The 23,617-nt window shown below is 40.2% G+C and overlaps 1 protein-coding gene across 1 annotated transcript in view; it reads right to left on the bottom strand.

Annotated features, from left to right (window-relative positions):
* The window catches only part of NOC3L (NOC3 like DNA replication regulator), an 825,940-nt gene that overhangs the window by 736,473 nt on the left and 65,850 nt on the right, over positions 1-23,617 (bottom strand). Inside the window, exons 5-7 of the mRNA XM_044056662.1 lie at positions 20,851-20,901; positions 11,494-11,621; positions 7,566-7,727 (exon numbers count right to left, since the gene is read on the bottom strand). Coding sequence (XP_043912597.1) covers positions 7,566-7,727; positions 11,494-11,621; positions 20,851-20,901 — 341 coding nt within the window. The remainder of the gene's footprint in view (positions 1-7,565; positions 7,728-11,493; positions 11,622-20,850; positions 20,902-23,617) is intronic.

Genomic DNA, 23,617 nt, shown 5'->3' with positions numbered 1-23,617 from the left:
TTGCTGGGAATAGCAAGATTTTTTTTTTTTTTTTTTTTTTTAGGCTTTAGGAGTAGCTGAGCTTCTCTTAGCCATGTCTCTACTGAGGTAAAGGTGGTTTGGGTGAGTTGCTGGCGAAGTTGTACATCACTAGAGGAGGAAATTATGGTAGTGTCATCTGCGTTTTGGATAATATAGCTAAGGGGTGATGAGGTGTGAAGGTTGTTGGTGAAAACAATGACTAGTAAGAGTCCAAGTTTGGACCCTTGTGGTACCCCAGTTGTACTGGTTTGATAGTGGGATAGTTTATTTTGCCATTTAAATGTACTGTTGGTGGTTGGATAGGTAGCTTGCAAAACACTTGGGGGGATGGTGGGGTGCATTCTACAATGGACAGCTGATGAAGTCTGTTGTGGGACACTGTGTCAAATGCCTTTGATAAGTCTAGTAGTAAAACAGAGATGATATTACCAAACTCAGTGGATTTGGGCAAAGTGTTCATGAAGGAGAACAGGACAGTGGTGGTGCTGTGTGAAGGGCAAAAACCATGCTGAGCAGGGGTAATTATTTTGTTTTGAATGACATGGTGAAGCAATTGCCTATGTATGCATTTTTCCAAGAGTTTGGAAAAAGGAGAGAGGATGGAGATTGGTCGAGAATTGGACAGTTCACTGGAGTTGCCCCTTTATGTAAAGGGGTGATGATAGATTTTTTTTCCAGAGGTTAGGGACATTGGACTCTGCTATGGAGAGATTTATAAGGATGTTGACAGCATATGCTATGGCTTCTGCAACAAGTTTTAAGTATTCAGGGGGGAGGCTGTCAAAGGAGAAGGAGCATGGTTTTAGTTTTTAAACGAGACAGGTAGGGACAGGTTTAAGAGAAAAAGAAGACAGAAAATGCAGTACTAATTTCTTGAGGAGGTGAAGGTTTTTTTTGTTTGTTTGTTTGTGCAGGAGTCATGAGATAAGGGTGTCTTCCTATAATCAGTGTAAACTTATTTTTCTTTACCTTGGGTTATCACTTAATATTTTGTATCATAAATGGCTTCTTGTAAATGAAAATGCAATTGTTATACTCTTCTGAAACTACAAAATTGTACTATGTTAAATCTAGTCTTTGCAATATGTGGAGCATTTCTCCCCATGCTCCCGGACCTCCACTCAAAAAGTGCTTGTGTCCAGTCAGACTTTCCCGGTAACCAAATGTAAAATAAAAAGGTGGAGGGGAATCAGAGATGGGGCTTGAGGTAGTTGTGGTAGTGGGATTTGTTAACAGTTTGCTTATGCTATCTATAAAATGAGAGTTAAAAAGGTTGGCTATCTTTGAGCAGCTTTGTCAGGGCATAGTAATAGAGTTTGTTTAGAACATGGGGTAGCAAGGCTGGAGATGCAGTTTCAAAATTATTTTGGGCCATTTTTCTGGTTTGCCAGCTGGTTGGAAAAAAGTGAGTGTTTTTTTGTTCTTTTTTGTTTCATAACCATTTATATTTAATTAAATTAGCATCAGATTCGTTATTGTGCCATTCCTTCCAGGCTTTATCTCCATCTTTTAAATGTTGTTTGGTATTTTTGTTAGCCAGGGAACATGGTTAGTTTTTATTCTTTTGGTGAGGAGGAGGGCTAGGCTGCCAAGAGTATTTAGAAACACATTGAAATACTCAAGGACATCTTCTAGTGGCAGTGTTTTGAATGGATTCCAGTTAGTGTGTTTTAGGATTTCGTTAAACCTTTGTTGGTCAAAGTTCCTGATATTTCTGGTGGTTTTGTGCATGTGGGTTCTTGTAATTTGTGGTGCAGCTCTATATATGAATATGGGCAGGTGGTCACTAAAGAGCATTGGGTAGAGCGTAGGGATTAGAATATTTGTCAGGATTACAAACTAGTATCCAGTCAAGAATTACACCTAGGGTACTGCTATTATGCATACGGGTGGCACTGGTAACGAGCTGGACAAAACCAGAGAGGTTTACGCTATTAGTGTGGGAGTCGATCATCAGATCTTGCCAGTTGATACTGATATTTCCCGTTACAGTTTCATTACTGATATTTTCTGATATCCAGGTGAGGATCTCCTCCATAGTATAGATGTTTTACCCAGAAGGTACTTCTAGTCCAACAATGCATATATTTTTGTTCGTTTGAAGGGTCCCAGTTAGAAATTTGGCATTGTTGAAAGTTGATGTTTCTTTAAGGAAAGGCACAACTGTGATGGTGTTAGGCTAGATTAAAGCTACCCCACTACCTTTTTTCTTGGTTCTGTCTTTTCTACGTATATTATAGCCTGGGGGTGTTAGTTTAGTATCATGGAACTAGAATATCAGGGGTGGACTGACTTAACCAAGCATGAAATTCAGTGGTTTTGTTACACATATGTGTTTAGGGTTGCTAGAAGAATATTTTTAGGGTTTAGGCTTTTAGGAGAGGAAGCTGTAGTTGGGGCCCTGGGTTGGGGTGGATGTTCTCACAAAGAGATAAAATGTGTTGCTTGGAAAGGTAATGTTTGAGGTATTGGGTAGGTTTATTATTGCTATAATGTAGAAGTTAGGTTTACTAGTGATGTAGTCAGGAAGGATTTTGAGTTTTGAGAGATGCATAATATGATATTGAATTAGGCTGGCTGAAACGTTACTAAAGCTTTTTTAATTTCTCCAAGTCTTTTGGGTTTCTAATACCATGATGGGGAATTGACCCCATTCCTAAGTCAAAGTACGATTAAAATTCATGAAATTAGTATTGTTTTCAATCTCTGATGTCAGCCAGTAGTACTCTTCGCAGCACCCACAATTTGCCCAGTAATGACTCCTTCTGTAGTTCGTATGGAGTTACATGTACAGGTAACATATCTAAATAAGACTGTAAATAATTTTTTATAAGACCCGTTGCTCCTACTACTGTTGGAACTGTCTGGGTAACTTTCTTGCACATTGCTCTCGTTTCTGCCTGCTGATCCTGATATTTTATAACTTTGTGTCTCTCTGTATGCAAGACGCTGTAGTCACTGGGTGTGGCAATTTCAATGATCAATGCTACTCTTGTCTTTCTTGGACCACTATATCCAGTTTTCTTGCATCTATCTTTTGAATTGTTGGTAATGGATGATCCCATGTGATGTAGACTTCATTTTCTATGATGCATTTGGCTCATTTTTCCAGTGTTTTTTGGCCACTTCAATGCTACAAAGTTTACACAATCCCCAGTGCAACAGTCTTGCCACATTATTATGCCTTTCAGTATATAGTCCTTCCACCATTAATATGCCACAGCCAGCAATGAGGTGTGCAACAGTTTCCAGTTTTACAAAACCTACATTTGTCCGTTTCTCCCACATGTTCAATGGACTTTATAAACCGTGTACACAGCCCACTATGTTGGGCCGCCAATATTAACTTTTCATCTCTTGGTTTGAATTTGCCTCTCCTTAACCATTCCTGTGTTTGTTCCTGATCAACGTGAGGTTCTTACAGAACTTTTCTATACTTGCAACTATACTTAGGCTTTTTCCACATTTCTTGCCTTCTCATCTGATCCTTCATCTTATATTCTTTTTGTTTTTTTTGGCACATTCAGTTGCGGTTTGATTTTTATCTACTTCTGGTTTGATTTCCATTCCTGCCTGACGCCAATAAGCTTCTGCTAGATTAAGCAGAGAAGTCATCTTAGATTTATTCTCCTGATGTTTCAAAATTTTCACTACGTTTGGGTCTTGTGAGGTCAGCAGATAAGTATTGAGTCCCACGATTGCAGATTTATACATATAATCAATTTCAAGGAGGCCCATCCCTCCTTCGGAACAGTTAATATATAAACCTTGGTATGCACCGATTTTTATAAATCATCTTGTGAGCATGAAGCATTCTTCTCGTTTTCCTATCTAATCTATCAAACACGTTTTGGGGCCAGTCAATCACTCCAAAACTGTAAGTTAGGACAGGAAAAGCAAATTGGTTTATACCTTGAATTTTGTTCCTAGATGTCAGTGCTGTTTTCAGGATTAATTTAGGTCTTCGAAAGTATTCTTTACTAAGTTTTATTTGCATTTGTTAGTGTTTTGTTGTTGATCGTTCATCAATTCCCAAATATCTGTACACTCCTTCTTGCTCAAGTTCTTTTACATCACATTCTTGTCCCAAACTGATGTTTTCCTAGACCAACTGACATTCTTATATCATCTGAAAAAGTTTTGACAACTTGCGGTTCTGCTTTCAGTTCCTCAACTGATGAGCTATACAGTTTTAAATCATCAACAAAGAGAAGGTGAGAAGTCTTTACACTTTGTCATTTTTGAGGAGCCAGATTACAGCCATGGCCTAAGCTGTTGAGTAAACAGTTTTAATGGATTAATGGCAAGGCAGAATACTAACAGTGACAGAGAGTCACCTTGAAATATCCCCTTTTGAATTTTTATCCCTGGAATAACAATTTGTCCTTTGTCATGGCTTAATTGCAAAGTGGTCTGCCACTGTTTCATGGTCACTGTAATGCAGTCGATCAGTGTGGGGTGTATCTTATACATTTTTAAGTATTCTTTTCTCCATGAATGAGGGATACTATCAAATGCTTTTTTTGTAGTCAATCCATGCCATACTTGGATTCTTCCCCTTTTTACAGTTCTCCACTGTGACTTTATTTAACAACATATGATCCTTTGTTCCATAGGACTTTCTTTTATACTGCCCTTTTGTTTTACTGCCATAACTCTGCCGGCATCAATTCCTGTGTATAGTTCATACATTGTCATAAGGCAATGTTACTGGTCTATAATTTTTAGGGTAGCTTGCAGGTTCACTCTTAAGCACTTCAGCAGGAGCAATGTTTTGCCTGTTAGCCAGGTTGGTGTCTGTTCTGGGTGTGCAAATAAATAGCTTGTACTCATGGCTAAATCTTTGTGCAAAGATGTCAGTACTTTTAATCAGAAGTTAGGTACTGCATCTGGGCCTGGGGTTTTCCAATTGGGTCTATATTACAAGATGGAATCTTTAGGTGATCGAACACCTACACATCGAACTTGTAATATCAAACCTAAAAATGTCAAACGATGCAGGGAAAGACATCCGTTGGTAATGAAAATAAGAAAATAAAAAAAAAATAACTTTAAACCCAAACTAAGGGGGGGGGGGGCTCCACCCCCCACCCCTGACTAAATATACCAACTCCGAGATTGCTCTATAGTAGACAAAATGGCAAAATCTGCCGAACGGCCAAGGGAAATCTTTCCCTGCATTAAATAGGCCATTTGTAGTTTTTGTTCTTTCGATATTACAAGTTCGATGTTTAGGTGTTCAATCACCTAAACATTCAATCTTGTAATATAGACCCTTTTCGATTAGACGCTTTTCTTAATTTTGTTTCAATCTCTCTAGCGGTTACTTCATCCCATTTCATATCCTGTACCTTTAAACTTCTTATTACTTCTTTTTCTTCTTCTATCCATTTAGCATCTTTGTTATGTTCCACAGGATCTTCATAGATACTTCTCTAAAATGTATCTATTTCTTGGCGGTCTTTCAATTCCTTTTACCTTATCTCCCAGTACTCTATAAGACCTTTACGGATTACCAATAAATTGCTTATTTTGCACTTTTCCTTTATATTTATCTTCGTATCTTCTAAGTTTTTACACCTGTGCTGAAATTTTTAGTTTGTTACTTACGATAGTGCATGATAGAGCTGGTCTGTTCTAATATTGTGCATTGCTTTTATCACATCTATCTTTCTTAGTATTTTTGTTGATGTATTCCCTCTTCTATAGTCTTCGAACAGTGACACTTCTTGTTTTAATTGCTTTATAAATTTTCTCTATTCAATATTTCCATGATGGTATTCAATTTCTCCCCTTCCTTTCCCTCACTACCCTGTGTTCTTGTAGTAGAACTTTATCGGTTATTAATTTACCTGTGTTCTATAAATCACTGACTCCTGCAGTATATATCTTCTGAACATCGCTGAATTCATTAAACTGAAATTCACTGAGATGAATAAGAAGTATGGAGCAATACAATAAGGGAGGGCAGAGACAAAATAGCTTGCGTAATTCCTACTCCTTAAACAGTCTTATCTAGTTTAGAGTGCATTTATTTAATACCTATATCACACCTCTGTATCATTCACTATATGCTATGTTGTGTACCCCACCCCAATATTAAAAATAAGAGGAAAAGGGGGAAAGGTTAATTCATGTACAATACCATCAAAGGGTACTGGAGGTCTTCTTGCACTGATCACACACCACCCCTACAAAAAGCTGTGAAATGTCGTCAATGTTGCCAAATGCCACCAGAAGCACACCCTCCACTAAGGGCAATTTACTTGGACTTCCCCCTCGCTTTGTCTGCCTAAGCTAGAGTTCCTAACCTCAAATGGGACCATGGCCAGGTAGATAATGTCCCCACCCCCTCCCCATAGACAGTAACAGCTGGACAAAGCTGCTCAACTGTCCTCACCTGCAGGCTTCCTGATCTGTCAAGTACTTCCTGTATTTGTGGCACCTCTGAAGTCACTCACTTGCCCTTGTTATATAATCACAATAAAAATGACTGCTCGAGAATGCATTCCACTGTCTTCGAGAGTTTCTCCTTTCCCTAATGTTGTGAAACGGTGTATAGAGCTAACATTCAGTTCCAGTGGTGGGAGGGGTGCAAACAAATATATGTGTGTGTGTGTGTGTGTGTATTTATATATATATATATATATATATATAAATATATATATATATATATATATATATATATATATATATATATATATATATATATATATATATATATATATATATATATATATATATATATATATATATAAATATATATATATATATATATATATATATATATATATATATATATATATATATAAATATAAATATAAATATATATATATATATATATATATATATACACACACACACACACACACACACACACACACACACACACACTCTCTATCTGTGCCATTGCTATGAATGACATAGTTGTCTTTCCATCACTCCTGATCAACCTAATAATTTCCAAACTGACATATTTCAAGATGTCAAAGTGCGCTCCTTAGCATCCAGTTCAGTGGATGAACATGTGTCATTAGTATAAGAGGCAAGAACTCTTGCTCTGTTCCAGTGGCCTGAGCACTGCCATCAAGTGTCATTTAACCATTCCCTTCCCACCCACAAGTACCAGGTTTTTCTAAAAGCCTTCATGGTTTTACTTCTGTACATTCCACTACCCACTCAAAAAGTCTTTAAAAAAAAAAAATCAAAACCAATCCAAAATTTGTACCCACAATCTGCAGTTTATGACCCTTATCCTGTTTGGGCCATTTTCCACACAGCTTTAAGTAATGTTCTACAGTTTTATCTACAAGACATGGGTTACATACTTAATTCTAGACTGCCTTTTTACATTACCACCAGTACTTCAAATTGCATTTAATGCAACTCATGCGCCTAGTTCCTAAGCACATAACATGTAAAACAACAGTGCTGCCTGTATCTCAGCTGCTTACTAAAGCCAAGTTATTAGCAGCTGTGACTCACCTTTTTATACTTAACACACAACCAACAACTAAAAATAGTGTAGCTGTACGGAGTAATACCTTTGTTGCTTTTTCTGCTTCCGTTAGTGGCCGAATCCTATAAGATGGTGAAAGGTCTTTAAAGATCTCCATAAGAGACACCATTACTAGCTTCCGAACTGTTACTGCCACACTGGGATCTTGTTCTACTAACATACTGCGCAACTCTTTCAGCTTTTTAATCTGAAATGAAACAGATCAGTTATATCACTGCTTTTACACAAGCTGATAAAAGTATACAAAAAGGAAGACTTTGGTAATGGACAGAAATAGCCTGATGCACCTAAATATGCTCACTGTCCTGCTTATTACAATAAATGCAGATTTTGGTAAATATACAGCTTAGATTCTCATATCTGCAAAAGACCACATTCCTTATTTATTCAGTGCAGTTAAACTGCTGCAACATTTTTGATCCCTGCAACTTAATTGATAAGGAAGTTTTATTCACCAGGCATCAATTTTCTGAGGGGGAGGGGGTGTTAAGCTTCTTTACTTAGTGCCCAAGCTACCAGTTCTCCATTTTGGAAAAGTACTTTGCTTTCTTTCAGTTTTAATTAAAACAGGCTACCTTAAAGGTCCACATGGGTTCCTACGACTGAAGCAGTTGAACACTCCAGCTGTGTCCCTCTCTCATAGGTTCATAGGTTCATAGGCTAGTACTAGGCTAACTGCCCTTGCGAGCCATTATAAGCCTAGCCAGTTTTCCCCTGTGAGATTCAAACCCTGTACCTTGTGTTTGTAAGGCAAACACCTTAGCCCTTAGGCCACCCTCCCAACCCCCATAGATACAAAGCTATGCAAAATACATTTATTTTCTTATGGCTTAATATTTTATACACATACACGCATTTATATGCATGTGTGTATGGTGTATACATATAGTGTGCGTACACACACACACACACACACACACACACACACACACACACACACACACACACACACACAGTCTATATCATACAGTCAAAGCTTTAGGTAATCAAATACCTAAAGCTCGACACAAACAGAAAAAGCAGTAAACTGCCAACAGCCACCTCCGTGAATTTTTACATAGGGGAAAAATTTGCTTTGCCGTGATCAGGAATCTGCCTTTTTCTCTACTGTAGAGCGATCTTGGAGTTGGTATATTTAGCTGGGGGCCGGGGGCACAGCCCCCTACATGGGGTGGGGAGGTGAAGCCCCCCACTTGATTAGTTTTGAAAGGTTTTTTTTTTGTCCAGCCAAGCAAATTTTTTCCCCTAAGAAAAAATTTGCGGAAGTGGCCATTGGCAGTTTACAGCTTTCGCTGTTTAGGTATTGAGCTTTAGGTATTTGTTTACCTAAAGCTTCGACTATATGACAGAGACCCTGTGTGTGTGTTGTGTGTGTGTGTGTGTGGTGTGTGTGTGGTGTGTGTGTGGTGTGTGTGTGGTGTGTGGTGTGTGTGTGTGTGTGTGTGTGTGTGTGTGTGTGTGTGTGTGTGTGTGTGTGTGTGTGTGTGTGTGTGTGTGTGTGTGTGTGTGTGTGTGTGTCTATATGCGCACGCACACCTAAAGCTTTGATTATCTAATATAGACCCCACACATGCACATGGATACACATATACACACACACACACACACACACACACACACACACACACACACACACACACTTTTGTGCACAGATGTATATAATATATGCAAAATTATGCTGACCAAGTTTCAGTGGTTTTAGGTCCTATTGCATTGAAATGCTACTAATTACAGAGTAAAGCTTATTTGGGGGTGGCAGATGTTAGTCATAATCAATGGAGGTACCACACAACTGCCATACAGGCCAAATGCCCCTTACACATTTCTTTGTTGGGCATTGGTGTGAACTGAGAGACTAGAGCCCCAGCTCCTCACATGCACATTGGCGTCAGCAAAGGAATTTGTAAGCCTGCTTGTCAAAGTCTTCTCAAACTTTCCCAGCAGACAACTCCTGACCACCTTTGGTATAATATTAACTTACAAGAAATGTGGTGGGAGTAGTTGATAAGAGCTTGTGTTCATCTCTGACAGTCAACAAGTGGAAAATGAAACAAAAGAATTAGCCATAGCAGAGAATGGCTCCCACCAATCCCTTCTTCTAGCCCATCTTCATTATATGCATCTGTATATGGCTGATCCTTTCCCCTTTCACTAAGTTCCTTCAATTTACCTTTAGCTTACTGATCACATTACCCACCACTCCTGCTACATAATTATTCTCTTACTCATTCTTCTTGGTCTTATTCTCAAACTCCATTAGCAATGACTTACAGTTTACTTTTACTATAACCACACTGTTACAACATACCAATATTTAAATCTACTGTGCATTCTGTACTTACTGTGACAGTGTGCTTTTGCTATCACTGTGCTTGCTGCAACACTATTTCTGCCTATTGCAGTTCACTGTGTTTGATGTAACGACATTTATACTTACTGTAATTTACTGTATTTCACTGCCCTTGGGGCCCGAGTTGTGTTTGAAAAGGGTCTGATGACCACAGTACTTATCCAATTAACCAAATGCCTAAAACAAATACAATAAATGTTGCCATTGGCAAAAATAATTTAATATACAGTAGTTGGAAAGTCAGACTGTCCATATTTGTAATTTGTTTTACGACATACTACTGTAAGCCACATCTTAAGAGAATCATCACAGATCAAAACACATCTACCCAGTTAGCATGTTACGTATTTACCTAGTTAGCAAGTTAAATAAAATGGAATTAGCTTCTATATGTTAAAACTACAAAAAATATTCACTGTAGCACTACCCTGGTATTTATGTTGGCATCTGCATAACTATGCACCTGCCCCTATGATTCAGAATCCTCAAAGCACTGCCCTCCCTTATTGCCCATCACAGTGACAGAAAGCCTCAAGTTTTCTGCCTCTATCAAGCACACATTGTATGTTATAGGGCAATGTGTGATAAAAACACACAGTCCAACGTTACATTTATTATTTTTCATTCCCTGGAAGAGCGCCTCACCTAGGTTCTAATGAAACTTTAGCTGCCTACATTCTTAAAAAGTAACTCCATTTTGGGGATTCTTTTAATGTTCTTTTCATCTTTGGGACATCATGGGGTCTCAGGAGGTTACTAGGCTAACAGCCCTAGAGCAACTTTAAGTGTAGCCATGGATTCCTCAATTTTCCCATTTATCCATGCCCACAGACTAGAACAGCTTTGGTATATGTCTGTGCCTTAAGATAACTACAAGCTGCCCCCTATCCATAAGGGACATAGGCGATGAGCCATGAGTACATTTGTGATTTCTCATCCACTGGTCCTAACTGTGTTTGAAAAGGCTTAGGGAAGAGCTCTGTTTTACATGAATGGGGAGTCTGTTCCAGAGAATGGGTAATCTCTACGACACAAACCTGTTCCTCCAACAAGCTTTACATCACATACAAGGTTTACATCCTTAAATAGAGTATTTCTAGTGCGGTTTGTTTTGCAAATGTGTAGCAGATCTATCAAGGCTGGAACAGAGAATGTCAGACAGGTTAGGCATACATCTCCCCTCAAGAGAGTCAAACCCTGTATTCCTGGTACACCAAATAGCTCACTAACAAGTCAGAGCTTAGGTCCTCTGTGCTAACTGCCACACCACAAAGTAATGACGATATCTATTTGTTAACCGTGTAGGCCCATTGGACACACAGTCCCTTTTCAGAGGCAACCCAGGAGCAATACCTGGTCAAAGGACTTGCTCAAGGTTACACAGTAAGCAAATGCGGACAGAGGGAATCAAACCCTGTACTAAAGAAAATAAACCTTGCAACCTTATCTTTTGCACCACATGCAAGAATTTGGAAAGTTGGATAACTATGCAGGGTTTTCAGAAAAGTTTATCATCTAGTATTAGAAAACTACTGATAAGCTTCACATATAGGCTACAATAAAGACATATAAAAAATTACTAGCTTTACAAACCATTACACACATTGTTTTCTGGATCTGATAAGATGGCAGAACATAAAGCTGCTATATGTATCTTCCTCTCCTGAAGTAACTGTGCTCTGTGATGCAGCAACTCCTCTGTAGTGAGTAAGGGTGGCGGTTCTTGAGCAGCTAAACAGAGAGATAGAAGTAAAAAAATAATTAATATCAACTAAACCATGACATATTACTTTGTATTTCCAAATAACTTAAATGGCGACCAATTTTTTTCAAGTACATTCATGTTTATAGGTTCATAGGTACATACTAGGCTATCTGCCCTAGGGCATTTATAAGCCTAGCCAGAATGTGTTTGGCTTTCGCCACCCATTTTAAATTTATTTTGCTATGCCCTTTTTCGAGGTTAGTATACTGTGCCTCTGTCTAACAGTGACACAGAAGTGATACCCGGGGTAAACCTACGATCTCCCATCCACTCATCAAGATTCCTCTTGAAGAGAGTCAATGAGGGACTCTGCCTAACCTGGACTGGGATTTTATTCCAGAGTGAAGGGAGCCTCTGGGTTATGAATCTGTCCCTCCAGCATGTCCTATTTATTTCAGTGCTGAGGTTCAAGTCTCTCGAGCGTAGCTCGATGGGATTTGGATTTTCTGAGGTGCAGCATGTCCATTAATTCTGGGTTGGACATGGCTTTATACGTCAGGCACAGATCGCCTCTGAACAGGCAGTATGCCACTGAGTAGAGCTGGAGTTTCTTTAACCGGGCAGCATATGGCATCTGTTTGAGCCCTTTGATCCTCTTGGTGAGGTACTTTTGGGGTCTTTCCAGTTGCTGCAGGTGTCTGGTAAGGTACATCCCAAAAGCGTTGTACTCAATTATGGGCCTGATGAGGGATGAGTAAAGAGGCACGATGACCTCCCCTGATCTAGATGTGAATCCCTTCATGATTAGGTGGGCTATATAGAATGTTTTTCTAACCACTTTGGCCACATGGTTGTCAAATGAGAGACTGCTATCAACTTGGGTCCCCAGGTCCCTAATTACTTCTTCTGTACTAAATGGATTACCACCTATGTGGTAATTTGTGGGCACTTTGTTTTTGCCAAAGGGGATGACTATACACTTTTTGGCATTTAGCTTGAGGCCATGGCTCTGGCACCAGTTGTCTGTTTCTAGGAGGCCCTTTTGGAGGATGCTTGTGTCGGTTGGAGAGTCGATTATGGCGCCCAGTTTGCAGTCATCTGCGAACTTGTTCAGCCACAGTCCTTCCGTGTTGGCCTGTACCTCCGAGAAATATATACCGAACAAGAGAGGTCCCAGGACTGAGCCTTGTGGGACACCACTTGTAACTGGTTTGGAGTCTGACATGGCTCCAGCAATTCTAACCATGTGGGTTCTGTCCTTGAGCCAGTTTGCAATCCATCTAGTGACATAGGGGTTTATATTTAAGCTGGTGAGCTTATCTATAATGCCCGAGTGGGGTATTGTATCGAAGGCTTTTGCGAGGTCCAGGTAGGCTGTGTGGACCACCTTCCCCTCGTCAGTGGCCTTGGTGACTGTTTCAAAGAAATCAACCAGGTTTAAGAGGCAGGATCTGCCCTTAACAAAGCCGAATTGGGTAGGATCCAGTGTCTGTAGGTCCCCAATATCTTTATTTATGAGGTCCATGATGATCCTTTCCATAGCTTTGCAGACCAAGCTAGTCAGGCTTATGGGGCGATAGTTTCCAGGATCCATTGAGGCACCACCTTTATGGAGAGGGACCACTGTTGCTGTATGCCACTCTTTGGGCACATATCCTGTAGTAAGGCTGAGATTGAACAGTAGTTTTATGTTTGGGTTTAGCTCTTCTTGGAGTTCATGTAGGACGCAGCCCGGGACACCGTCTGGTCCCACTGATGCTGTGTTTTTTGCTTTGGAGAGGGCGGCTCTTACCTGAGCATCTGAGATGTCAGGGGGACAGCACTCTGCTGGGATAGATATTTGCCCTTTTGGTGGGGAGGGGAGTTTGCGCTGAACCTGTCAGCTAGCATGTTGGCAATGTCTGTGGGTTCAGTGTATTTTTTGTCATTTTGGACTAATTCTGAGCATATCTGGGAATTACCACCCAGGTTCCTAACATAACTAAAGAAAGCCTTGCGATTATCCTTAGTGTCCTGTGCAATTTTTCTCTCGAAGCTGGCCTTAGACAATTTTATGAGTGCCCGTAGTTTTTTGCTAATACTGACCAGTGATGCCTTCCCTTTTTGGGATTTTGCTCTATCATTTAGTAGCTTCCTCCTTCTATTGTATAGTTTGTTTATGGCTGGGGTCCACCAGACAGGACGTCTGCCTTTGGAGGATTGGGTCTTGGCTTTATTTGGGATCGCATGATCCATGCATTCCTGAAGGTGTTCATAGAATGCGTTTATAAAGGATTCTGCGGTCTGGGCCGTATTTTCCACAGGCCCGGGGGCTTTGAAGGATTCCAACTCGGTTTTGAGGAGTGTGAAATTTGCTTTAGAGAAGTTTTTCACTGTGGTTTTCTGGGCAGGGGGTGGGGTCGGGATGTGAATATCCAGTGAGATTAGTTTATGGTCTGATCTTACCAGTGAGGGATAAACTTCTGGTCTGGAGCATAGAGTCCCCATGTTGGTGATGATCAGGTCCAGTATGTTTTCCCCTCTTGTGGGAGTGGTAACAAGTTGTTTCATAGCATTTGAGTTTATAAATTCCAGGAACCTTTGGGCTAGGGTGTTGGAGCTAGAGTAACGCTCCCAGTCTATGTTTGGGTAGTTGAAGTCGCCCAATATAATGGTGTTTGGAGAGACCTTCATATTTTCCAGTGTTCTCAGAAAGGCCGAGTGGGGTTCCTGGGTTTGGGAGGGTGGTCTGTAGCAGGCTATAAACTGGAAGGCAGTTTTACCCACTGTTAGTTGCACATGGATAGTCTCTGATGCTTCGTGCTTTGCCACCAACCTGGAGGTGTGGGTATCTTTGATGAATATCGATACTCCCTCCTTTTGTGGTTCGGTCCAAGTTTTGGGGCCAAAAGCATGGTATGAGGTATAACCTGGTAGTGCTGGGGTGCTCTCGGGAGCCTTGAACCAGGTTTCTGTTACTGCACAGATATCGATGTTCTCCATGCTAAGGAGAGTTTTGAGTGCGTGCATCTTGAGGTTTAGACTTCTGGCGTTGAGTAGCATTACTCTTAGTTTCGTATCCCTTGTGATACCTATGGAGGTGGGTTTGTCTTTTGAGCCTTGCCTAAAAAAGGCACTATGGGGGTAGCAAGAGCCTTTGCCAATATCCGAAAGCCCAGGGGTGACAGGTGCAAGCTGTCACTAGCGAAGCATCGTGGCTTGTCGAGCATATCATCCCAAGCTGACAGGCATTGGATCCCCTTTGAATGACACCAGTACTTAAGCCAATTGTTGAAATTGATCATCTTGTCTTCATATTGTGGCATCATTCTTAGTGAGGGTAAGATGCTACTCAAGGTCAGAGTCATACCGGCCTGGGATACATGCTCAGAGAGCTCCTTTATGTCTCTTTTCATGTAGTCCAAGGAGGTACGTCTCAGGTCATTCACACCAGCATGGACAATGACTGAGTCATATTTGTACTTGCCTTGGAGTGACATGAGTGCTTATGTTATGTGGCGGATCCTAGCGCCCGACAGGCTGCTCACCATGACCCTCTCCTTGTTCAGCCTGGTGAGCGGAACGTCAGTGTGCCTGACGATAGAGTCACCTATTACAAGTGTATCAGGTGTGTTTAGTCTTAAGGGCTGTGACTGTTCGGCACACTGGCTTTGTGAGATATGTGTTGCACGTGTTTAGTTTTGGGGTAGCGGTTGCTTGGGTGTCTGCTTTGGAGGTCTCTGCTGCTTAGGCAGATCTTTATTTAGAGCCTCCGAGTATGTTTTTGTGTGATTATGTGTTTGGTTTGCTGTCATGGTAGGTCTATGTGAGACTGGAATTGTAGTGAGTGTGGTTTCCTTCTCCTCCTGACTGGTTATGCCAGTACTGAGTTGAGAGAGCTTAGCCTCCAGTTTGGCTATATGGTTGCATTTCTCACGTGTTGGAATTTGTTGGGAGGAGGAGAGGGTTGTCTGTGTACATGAGGCAGTTGTAACATTGCCTCAAGATTCCCAGATTCACCAGCTGGACCGGAGAGGAGATTGACAACTGACCTTTGGACATGCTAGAATAATATTGGGAATTCCTTAATAATTGAAAACAAGGGCCAGTGGGGAGTGAGGGTGTAGTGCTTTTAATTTTTATTGCTGACTTATATAATTGCTTTAGCGCGCAAGTGCCAGGTAACTTAAGTACAATGTGTTACAGGTAACTTAAATGCAAAAACGACAAACAGTAACTTTCTTTCAAGTGAAACAAGGAAATAAGTACAGTAAGCAATGCAGATATCACTAGTGATTAACAGAAGCGCTGAGAAGCCGCGTATTAGGTGGAATTAGCGTTCCAGGGAAATAACAAGCAAACAAACAATAAGCATATAAACAAAGCTAGATTCAGCAGGCCTGGATCTAGTCTATGCTACAGCAAACAAGGTGTACCAATTTCAGTAAGATACAATTCAAATATTCAGGCACTATAAACCTTTAACCAGAAATTCCCAGCTCAGAAGGGCAGAGTCCAGCCTCTTCTCCCACAAGAGTGCAGACCACGAACCTTCTTAATGTAAAATAACTGGCCTGAAGCCCAAGTGCCTAAACCAGAACTAATACACTTTGAGAGCCCAAGTGTCTGTCATTCTTAATCAGCAGTTCCCAACTTAGAAGGATGAAAGCTACCTGTCCTGCCACCACAGTGCATGCCACAAACCTTCCTAATGTAAAACAACTGGTCTGAAGCCCAAGTGCTTAATCCAAAAGACTTAGAATGATAGCTACACTTTAATCAAGTTACTACCAAGCAGTAATAAATACAATTGAATACTTTAGAGAATGCCTGGATTAATGCTCAAGTTACACAAACAAAGCTAGATCCAGCAGGCCCGAATCCAGTCTATGCCACAGCAAACAAGGCGCACCAACTTCAGTAAGAAGCAATTCAGATATGCATGCACTATAAGCCTTTAACCAGAAATTCCCAGCTCAGAAGGGCAGAGTCCAGCCTCTCCTCCCACAAGAGTGCAGACCACGAACCCTCTTAATGTAAAATAACTGGCCTGAAAGCCCAAGTGCTTAAACCAGAATTAATACACTTTTAGAATAACAGACACTGAGCACTCAATCAGCAGTTCCCAACCTAGAAGGATGTAAGCTACCTGTTCTGCCACTACAGTGCAGGCCACAAACCCTCTCAGTGCAAAACAACTGGTCCGAAGCCCAAGTGTTTAAACAAAAAGGCTTAGAATGAGTTACACCAAGCAGTAATAAATACAATTGAGTACTTTTAAGATGATGCAAAAGTAAAATAAAGTAGGTAGAAACACAAGTACAGTAAAAGCAGATGAAAATTTATTTATTTATTTTTTCTGAACAAGTGCTGAGATCAAAGAAACACATTTGAGTGCTGAAACTAGAAAACTGGCTAGTTATAAGAAAAAAAACTAAGCTAGAAGGCTTCCCTCCGACACAGAAGGGCTTGGGGGCTCAGAAGCCTACAAATAGTCTACACCACTTAACAGGAAAGGCAGGAAACAAGCTTAATTTTTTTTTTTTCTGTTTCCCAGATGCTCTCTTTGTACACAGTAGGAGTGCCTGAAATCAGAATATGATCTCATTGCACTCAGTTGAGTGAGCAAATGAGATGGGCCCAGAAGGAGTATCCAAACACAAATTTACAAGAGGGGCGGGCAGTTTCAAGGCCACTAAGATGAACACCAAAACCAAAACAAAAACAGGGAGCGTGGGTGGGACTAACTGAAGAGCAGAGTCAAAACTTCCAGTTCAGTTAATATTCCTGCAACACACAGTTAAAATCAATTTAAATACTGTATTTTTTTGAAAAAAAAGTGCAGATAAAGGTACTTAAATTCTCTTATACGTCCATATATCCGTGTTATAGTACAATTTGCTGCTGCTCTCAATTGCCCTACCATGGAAACAGGATCTGCAGTGTACACATTAGGGTTATAAAACCACCACCACCCTCATCTAATTTTGTCCATAAAAGACATACAAATATTGCTATAATACTAAACATCATTAAAAGGGGCAAAGACAGCAGTCACTGAAACAAAACATGGCTTTACTCTGAGATTCTGAAAGAGTCTTTAAGAATGCAATTTTTTTTTTTTACTTTAAACTATTAACACCATCCTTCTCTCTGCCAGCTGTTATTTGGATGAGGTTTCAACCTGGTAATTTAAATTCAATGATAATGAATTTGGTTACAGTTTCCCACAGAAATCAGTGACAATAAAAATTATCTTTGCTCATCAGCAGTGAATCAGTGTGGATAGCCCTTTTCTCTTTCTACTGTTATATGACCACAAAGGTTAAATAGAGAGAGAACAGTAGGAACACCCCCCAACACAGTTTCAAAAGGTAAGTACTAGGTAAATAAGTCTACAGCAGGGTTGCTATCTATGCATTTATTTCTAGACTATCCATAAATCAAACCGAATATCTGGTAGTCCAGAAAACACTATACAAAAAATAAGCAGAATGAGTTTGTTACATCTGCAAATTTTCTACGCTTTTCTGTAACAAAAAAAGGGAATTGCAAACCAGGAAAAGAGGACATTCCTCCTCCCTCGATATGAATAGGACATCACAAAAGGGGGGGAATGTGGGCTGCAAGAGGGGAGGAGATGCACAAAGTTGGGGAGGTTTGAGGAGGTGCAGCCTTGATCCAGTTTTGGCCACAAAGAAAAGTAACTATCCTAGTCTATAAACAACCATATTCAAAAATTCCTTAAACTTCAAGGAAGCCAGCACAATACAGACTAAGCGAGAATTTCAGGATGGCCATCCAATGTTCTGGGTTAACTCTGAAGGTGGCAAGGGTGCTACTCTGCTTGACATTTAGTGAAAGTTTGTTCCAGAGGTGGGGGATATGTTGGAATATGAATCAATCATGCCAACATGTCTTATTTATCCGTTAATGAACTTTTAGTTCCTTTAACAGAGTATTTGGGGAACCATTTGCTCTGGGAAGGATCAGGAGGTCAAAGAGGGTTTCATAGACTGAAAAGCTAGAAAGAGATCCCAGCAGAGGAGTCTATGAATGCCCTAGTACACAGAGATGAGTGCAAGTCTGTTCAGATAACAGAGGGTCTTGTGGCCATTTTTTAGTTATGAATCTCTGAGATATCTCAAGTTGAGTGATGCACTTTGGTAGATATATGCCAAAAAAGGCATTATATTCAATAATGTGTCTGATGAGATATGGGTAAAGGGGAATTGAGCCTTTTTCAGATCTAGAGAAGATGCCTTTGGAAATTAAATGCAACAGACTGTAGACTTTTTGAACTAGTGCAGAAACATAGTCAAAACGGAAGGAATCAGCAAGAAGACCTAGATCCCTTACACCAGGTTCCTATTTGGTATGCTGTGCAAATATTCTCTGCAACACTTTTCACACTTAATTTAAGACCATTTTCCTTACACATATTGTTAACATTGTCTAATCCATGGTGGTGCAATTGTGAATTAGTGAAAAGACCAATGATAACAACCAATTTACAGTAGTCAGGAAAGCTAGTAATCATAGGCTAGAAGTGTTGGACTGAAGGTCTGAGAAACAGATGTCAAGTGGAGCAGGGACCAACTTTGAACCTTGTGGTAAGCCACTGGTATTTTTTTTTTGTTTGTTTTTGTTTTCATATGCAACATCTGTAATTGACCGCATGGATTACGTCAGTCAGTTATCCCTCTACAAGATGAGAATTTATATTTTAAAGTCCGTCAACAATGCTTATGTGGAAAGCAGTGTCCAAGGCCTTGGCCAGGTCAAGATATGCTAAAATGTAATGTGTGACTGCTTTGGTGACTTTTTCAAAGAACTTAATGAGACTAAAGAGGCAGTTTCTGCCTATGAAAAAGCCAAAATGACAAAGGTGCAGGGTTGAGAGAATTTTAGTGACCAGATTAATGAGATCTGACGTAATACATTCCATAGCTTAATATATGAGGACAGTGAAAATAACTGGTCTATAATCATCATGGTCTGTGACTGGGCCACCTTTGTGCAACCGCATTACAATGACCATCTTCCAGACTTTGGGAACATGACCAATGGAACCACTTGGATTAAACAAGTTAGAAATGGGTTCTGAAAGGCCATGTTTGGTACTGATAATCCGGCAACATGGTATGTTGTCAGGGCCATGGATGACATGCTGTTAACTTTTCAGATGCCTGCGAGGACTTGTTCCATAAGAATTAAAAGTGGCTGGTAGGGAACTATGGTATCTTTAGAAGAGTTATAGTAGTCGGTGAAGTAAGATTTGCACTAAATATTTCAGCTAGAAGCTATGTCCCTTGGGTAAGGGTGGACAGAATTATTGCTAAGTAACTGGGAACACTGTTGGGTGATCATTATTGACTTCCTGACAAAGATCTGCAGTTATTTTTAGTTTCAGTATTATATGTTCGTGTTCAGCTCTTAGTTTAATAAACCAGCCTTTAAGCTCTCTACTAGTTTGCTATAAAGGTAAACAAAATAAGACTTCTTGTAAGTGTTATATGATTTCTTTCTTTCCTTTTGTTAAACAACTTATCTAGCTTACTAACTTTCAAAGAGACTCCTCAAAAGTCTAATGGTATATCAGGAATCAAAACCTGGCGAATGTCTAAACATTGAAAATATCCCCAACAGAACACAGAAGGCAAAATGGAAACACTTGAAAGACAGCAAGGTGGCAGCAGAAAGCAGCCACTGTCAGCAAGCTGCTTGTTGGTGCAGTGGTTTCCACCACAAGTTATAAATGCTCTTAAGCATGGTTCAAATTCCTGACAATGCATTTACATTTTTTTAATTAATTTTTTGTTACACTTTGGAGCTGTGGACCTATTCAATGATATGATCTCAGTTGCACTATTTTGAATTTTTCATACTCTGGCACTTTAACACTGCAAGACTTTGCTGGAACAGCTGGTGTAGCTGACACTGCTGCTGGAGAGCTAGAGTGAGCTGGAGGGGAAGGTGGACTTTGTGCTGTTAGTTTCTTCAGTTCTGGTAGTGCTTATCTGCCATTCTCAATATTCTGTAGGCAATATCTTAAACGTTCATTCAGTAGAACATTCAACAGGTTTTGTTTGCCGATATGCCATTCGACACTGCAGGAGTTGATTGAAAGTCTGTAGGCCACATAAGTTACATAACAAAAGAATTTGCATACACTTATATAAGAAGTCTTGTGTTACTTAAGACCTAATTCAAAAGTCCTTCTGAGCTAAGAAAAGTACCTGTGGTGTATTTATCAAAAAACAAAACAGTTCTCACCTTCTTGTGGCACACTCGGTTCTTCATCCTCCTCCTCTTCATCCTTCCTCACTGCAAAAAATTTACAGACTTAAAAATCAAGCTAACAGAATCTTAAGCATGTGCATTATGTGAAAAGACAACATGCAACACGAAAATACACAACTTAAATATAATCAACACATCATACAGTTCAAAAAACTTTACTTGGTAAATATCAGACAGTGAAAGTTCCAACAACCTGCACAGTACAAGGTAAGAATTCAAATACCTCGAAACTGTCAGCATGAATGAAAATCCTAAACATTTAGTACACATTTTTAATACAGCCTCCTTGTCTATAAAAGAACCACTGTTACATGAGCAATTTCAACTGTTTTACATTTCACTCAAAATCCTGTCATTTATGGCTGGTCTGACAACCTGATCCGTAAACAAGGGGTAACAGAGGAACCAGGTTTTTAACAGCAGTATTGTGATGGGGAGTTGGGCAGCTAGGAAGGATAGGATCTCAGTGCTTAATGGTTGATGTCCAGTTTCCTTTGCTCAGGAGTACAGATTTTTTCACTGCTTTGCCGTGCCCAAGTAAAAGCTGCAGGCCCCCTTCAGTACACTGGCAATATGAAATCAGAGTAGCAGGCAGGTGTCTAGAGCAAGGAATGCAAGTAAAAGCACTTGTAAGCTGATAGCATAGATGCTGATGCAAGTCAGGTTGTCAGTGGTGGTGGTGGCAGCAAAAGCATAAATGAAAATGATTAACTGTTATGTGTGGGGGATTTGAGAATTCTCCTTTCTACCTCTGTCTCTAACAGGAACAAATAATACAGTGGTAGGTCACATATGGACATCTCCCCACCTCAGGCTTACAGCCAGCACAGGAATGACAACACGTTATTCTCCAAATCTCCTTGTAGACACGCAATAAAGATCCGTTTCTCACTTAACCAGGGATAACAGAGACAAGAAGTGGAATGAGGAAGTATGTAAAATGCAAAGAGAACTTCAGCGGTGCATGCAGATAACTAAGAGTGCCTTATTAGTGGAGTGATCTTTCCACAATCTTTCTAGGGACTTAAAGAGTTAACTCATGCCCTAGTGCATGCAGCTCAATGTAATAAAGTGTGCATTTTTTCCTGAATGGCTTTTCAATCTACAACACCATACCTGCATATAACTAGTATGCTCCACAACTGCATCATACTTTCCAAAATATACTTCCTTAAATCCACCCCCCATGTTAGCTTGCTCTCTGACACACATCATCATAAAACAGTAAAACAGACATCGTTCACATCTCATTAGATACTGGAAATACCAAGGTAGGCCTCCGCAGTTAACCATCCTAGGGGAAGGGCGATAGCACAGCTTGCATAACTTGATGATCTTAGCTGGTGCGACAACACAGTGAATATAAGTAAGAACCATGCAGAAAAATGAATGTGCCATATGACTCTCACCCTGACAGAGTGTAAAGTAGAATAGCTCAGGCTCCCATCCCTATAAAATTAAGAAATGGGCAGAATGGGTGTAGGGAGGGGGTGATTCATGGTGACCATGTGCTGAGAGGGTTTCAAAAAAAAAAAAAAAACATAAATAAAAGGAATATTTCTGACATCTCAAATTAGAAATTAATTTTAAAACTTTAGAGGTACTGCTCTGTTCCCCCATTCCATTCCTCATTTTTAAGGTTACAACACCAGAACTGGGTACTTTTATGCATGGACTCAGAGTCTTTACAAAGGAATTCATCCTTGGCATTTGTTTCACTATACAACATTAATGACATGTGCTACTTCAAAGCTGTTGCCCTGATTTACTGTTAATACTGACCACATTCTTCAACTAAAGTACTGAGTCACCTCTAATTTACTGGTTAGTGTCTGGTCCATTACAAAGTATGCATTATATGGTACTATCAACATTCATAATTCTGAAATTATACAAATGCATTCAAACATATTAAGCACTGAGCTAGTTCTATGGTGTACAGAGATAAAGCTTTGATTATATGTTTGAGTAGAGGCTAAGGAGCTGGAAAGGGAGGGATGGGAGTGACTGGCTATGTCAGCGTGCCATTTATGTGGGAAAAAGAGGCAACTCTGGCTAGCTACAAAGGTGAAACCTACTGGCAGCATTAAGTATCACCCAGTGGAGTTTGAGCCAGTCGAGCCCACTATGTCATGGTGCTTAGCACCAGTACAGCGGACAGAAATTCAGCAACATGCTCTTTTCAGGAGACCACAACATGGTGATTACAGAAAATGCCAAGGGGAGCGGGGGGGGTAAGCACAATGGGGATTACATGCATTCCCGCTCCCTACCACCTAACATTTGCTGAAGAACAGACTGGAATTTCTGGATGACAACATACAAGCTACAAGTCTCTTGCCCAGCTGGAAATACCAGTCTCCCATGTCCCTAGAACAAATGGGCCAATGGAACGTCAGCAGGGCAACGATCAGATCCACCGGGAGTGAAAAAAAATATCCAGCACTTTGTCAAGGTCACGGTAACTATCAACATTATAATGGTTCCATTTCATACAGAAAAGCATATATTTTGGTCTGTCAGTCTTTCACTAAATCCAGAAAAAATGACAAAGAAACTTGAGAAACTGAAACAAAACACAGGCTCCAAGCTAACCACTCACTGCAGTTTATTGTAAAGTGCTTTTCGTCAACACTAATGGAAAACTTCTTCAGACAACAAGGTACAACAAAGCACTCCTTTTAAAACTAAAAGAGCAGCAACATTAACAATCAACTCATTACCCTAATTACTCAAAGAA

This window comes from Protopterus annectens, chromosome 14.part0, assembly GCF_019279795.1.
Source record: "Protopterus annectens isolate FY-2018-M chromosome 14.part0, PAN1.0, whole genome shotgun sequence".
Taxonomy (NCBI): domain Eukaryota; kingdom Metazoa; phylum Chordata; order Ceratodontiformes; family Protopteridae; genus Protopterus; species Protopterus annectens.
This window is presented reverse-complemented; position numbering and strand designations above follow the sequence as displayed.